Genomic DNA, 3,809 nt, shown 5'->3' on the forward strand with positions numbered 1-3,809 from the left:
GGCAACATACTAATCTTGTTTTTCTTTGTTTTCTATGACCAGATCTGCTCCAGGTACTCTTGCGTTCGACTCAGAAATCGAAAAGACTGCGAAAGCTAATCGAAAGGAAACAAAACTAAGGAAAAAACAGTCAGTGGTGGTTGGAACTCAAAGCAATCCACGGCCAGAAATTAGAATCGACGATGAAGTAGAGTCTAGGGTTAACAAAAACCCTACTCAAACGTTAGAAAGTAAAGAAGAAGAAGTCGATTCCCCTGAAGAAGTGCTGAACACTAGGGTTGACGAAAACCCTAATTTAACACCTCAACTTATGGCTCAGACAATTCGGCAACTGGCCGAAGCGCCGACAGAACAACCGCCACTATGCATCGCGTATCCTACTATGGATACTGATTTTGAATTAAAGTCAGGCTTGATTCAGCTACTGCCAACTTTCCGTGGGTTACAAAATGAAAACCCCCATAAGTATTTAAAAGAATTCCATGTGGTTTGTTTGAGTATGAAACCTCAGGGGATAACTGAGGATCAAATTAAATTGCGCGCTTTCCCTTTTTCCCTAGCAGATTCAGCTAGGGAATGGTTATTTTATTTACCTCCTGGATCCATTACAACTTGGGCTGATCTATCTCGTTTATTTCTTAATAGGTTTTTCCCTGCATCACGAGCGTCTGAGTTAAGAAGAGAAATCGTGGGCATAAGGCAAAAAGACGCAGAGACTCTATACGACTATTGGGAGCGATTTAAGAAGTTGTGTGCAAGTTGCCCACAACACGGTATAACGGAACAGTCTTTGCTCCAGTACTTTTATGAAGGCTTGAAACCCATAGAGATGAATATGGTAGATGCCGCGAGTGGAGGAGCGTTAGTTAACATGACTCCACAACAAGCAAGAGACTTAATCTCCACAATGGCTGCGAATTCCCAGCAATTTCGAGCCAATCCTGAACCCCCTAGAAGGGTTCACCAGCTAAGTGACTCTACCATTGAAGATAGACTTGATAGACTTACTAATATTGTGAATTCCCTTGTTACAGAAAAATCGAAACCAGCCCGAGTATGTGGAATATGTGCTACACCTGAACATACGACTGATGCGTGCCCTAGTCTGTGTGACGATTCTATGGCCCATTTAGATGCTGTGAAAAATTTTCCTAGGCCACCACAAAGACGATATGACCCTTACGCCAATACCTACAACCCAGGATGGAGGGACCACCCTAATTTTAGTTATGGGGCTAATCCACGATATAACCAGCCATACCAAAATCGAGCCCCACAACAGTCGCAAGATTCAGGTAATTCTTTAGAAACTTTGGTCAATAAATTAGCAACTAATGTCCTTGATTTTCAACAGCAAACTCTCAATTTCCAAAGAGAAATGAAGGGTTTTCAGCAGAAAACTGAAGCATCCATAAGGGAGTTGACCACATCAATTGAGAAATTAAACTCTCAAGGGAAACTGCCATTACAAACAGAACCAAACCCGAGGTAGAATGCAAATGCAGTAACGTTACGAAGTGGAAAGATCCTGGAACCAGTTCCTGGCAAGAATCTTGGTCAAGAAATCGCCCAGGAAACGACGAACAGATCCGAGCAAAACCCCCACTGCCGAAAATCCAACCTCCATTCCCAGGACGATTAAATCAGTGTCGAAAAAGTAAGGAAGACAAGGAGATCCTCGAAACATTCAGGAATGTTGAGATCAACTTACCACTGTTAGATGCCATTAGACAGATTCCGCGGTCTGCCAAGTTCCTCAAAGAACTTTGCACCAACAAACGAAAACTAACAGGTAATGAAAAGGTAAGTGTTGGTGAGAATGTTTCCGCAGTTCTACAGCGTAAAATGCCGGTTAAATGCAAAGATAGGGGTATGTTCGCTATTCCATGCAAAATTGGCCATTTGGGAATTAAGAAGGCTATGTGTGATCTAGAGGCCTCCATAAATGTAATGCCTTATTCTATTTATGAATCACTTAATGCGGGTTTTTTGACAAAGACAGGTGTTACCATTCAGTTGGCAGATAGGTCTATTGTGCATCCCGAAGGGGTCCTCGAGGACGTATTAGTCAAAGTCAATGGGCTTATCTTCCCTGCAGATTTTTATGTGATAAAAATGGAGGAGGATAACACTCCTGGGTCTTCAGACATCTTGTTGGGGCGACCTTTCCTTAGTACTGCGAATACTAAGATTGATGTACGAAGCGGAACCCTCACGATGGAGTTTGACGGGGAGATTGTGAAGTTTAACGTTTATGGCACTATTAGTCACCCAAGTGAAGTCTTGGACGTAAACCGTGTCGACATAATTGACTCATCAGTAGAAAAAACTTTTGAGTCATCTTATGGAGATAAACCAAAACTAATGTTTGATGATTTTGAATCTGTTAATAAATTATTGGCTCTCATGAATACTAAACTTCTACCTCCTGTTGTGCAGGCACCAGATCTGAAATTAAATCCACTTCCTGAACATCTCAAATGCACATTTTTGGAGAATGATGAGACCATTGCCAACTTAAAAGGGATCAGCCCCTTGGAGGAAAATACGGAACCAAAGAAAGAGGCACAAGGACAATTAAACCCAAATATGGTGGACGTGTTAAAAAATGAGAATTTCCAAGCTCATAAGAACAAAAGAATTCAGCTGGAACAGCCCCAATACTAGTTGAGGCGTCAAGCTAGCGACGTTAAACAAGCGCTTGTTGGGAGGCAACCCAATCTTTATTTTTATTTTTTTATTTATTATTTTCCTTTATTTTCTTTTATTATTTATTATTTTATTTTATTTTAGTTAAATATTAATAAATTTCTCTTCTTCCATCTAGGTGAAATGGAGCGGAAATACGAAGAAAAAAAAAAGACAGAAAGTGTGCACCAAAACAACCCTATCCATGGTACCAAACAATTTTATTCCAGCCCAAAATGCCATATCCCTGCTGCCAAACAGTTCTATTCTAGCCCAGAATGTCATATCTCTGTAGCCAAACAGTCCTATTTCAGCCTTAGAATCCCCAAAACCTGCAGCCAAACACCCCTTTTCAGCAAATAAAACCCCCAAACATTGCATTTTTTTTCCCAAAATTTCTCCATAACTGCCGACTCCTTTCTCCTCTACCACCCACCGCCGATTTCTTAGCTACCATGGTGAGAACCCGAAGCTGAACCACCGTTGCCACGTCACCCATCCAGTCTCCACCTCTTGTCGTTTCACCATCTTTTTCTCCACCGTGTGCGCCTATTGACGGTAACTACATGGGGAGTTTTTCTAAACTTTTTTTTCTCCACCTATTTGTTTTCCTTTTACTTTCACATCAAGGACTATGTGTTTTAAGTGGGGGAGGCATTCTTCGTTGTTATTATCTGCTATTTTTGCTGTCATATTGTTGTTGCTGCTGTTTTGTGCTCGTTTCTGCCCATTTATTTTAAGAATATCCTGCCGCTTTTCATGCCCAAGATTTTACCAGGAATTACCTACTGTTTGACCTACAAGCATGATTCTTACCTTCTAAGGAAGTTATGATTTTTCCCATAATTGATGCCATCTCCACTGTTTTATTTTTATTAGGCTAAAAATAATTGTGATTAATAGGGTTAATTCTATCTTGCTTTTCGTAAAATTGATCAAGTTTAATATAAAGTGAACACTTAAAATGATTGCATGCTTAATTAATGTTCATGGCTATTAGGTGATTATTGAAACTTATTTTTGACACTTAAATTTTTTTCTTTCCTGAGTTCTCAAGAATTTTAAATATCGTTTAATTTTTAATAAATGTTTTCCATGGTTATGAGTACAGCTTAGATCGT

General features: G+C 39.9%; 1 protein-coding gene across 1 annotated transcript; it reads left to right on the forward strand.

Annotated features, from left to right (window-relative positions):
- LOC107922253 (uncharacterized) lies at positions 1 to 2,471 on the forward strand. Its single transcript, XM_041091780.1, has 3 exons — positions 1 to 1,295; positions 1,439 to 2,341; positions 2,440 to 2,471. Exons 1-3 carry the CDS (start codon positions 35 to 37, stop codon positions 2,469 to 2,471), a joined length of 2,196 nt encoding a protein of 731 aa, XP_040947714.1. The 5' UTR covers positions 1 to 34.
- The last annotated feature ends 1,338 nt before the right edge of the window (positions 2,472 to 3,809 follow it).

This window comes from Gossypium hirsutum, chromosome A02, assembly GCF_007990345.1.
Source record: "Gossypium hirsutum isolate 1008001.06 chromosome A02, Gossypium_hirsutum_v2.1, whole genome shotgun sequence".
NCBI lineage: Eukaryota > Viridiplantae > Streptophyta > Magnoliopsida > Malvales > Malvaceae > Gossypium > Gossypium hirsutum.

Bases quoted from the DNA above. Each gene is read 5' to 3' on its own strand.
- LOC107922253 (XM_041091780.1), top strand. From the start codon at position 35: ATGACCAGATCTGCTCCAGGTACTCTTGCGTTCGACTCAGAAATCGAA. The intron at 1,296-1,438 runs GTAATTCTTTAG...ACATCAATTGAG, and splicing joins ACAACAGTCGCAAGATTCAG to AAATTAAACTCTCAAGGGAA. The intron at 2,342-2,439 runs CTTATGGAGATA...CCTGTTGTGCAG, and splicing joins AGAAAAAACTTTTGAGTCAT to GCACCAGATCTGAAATTAAA.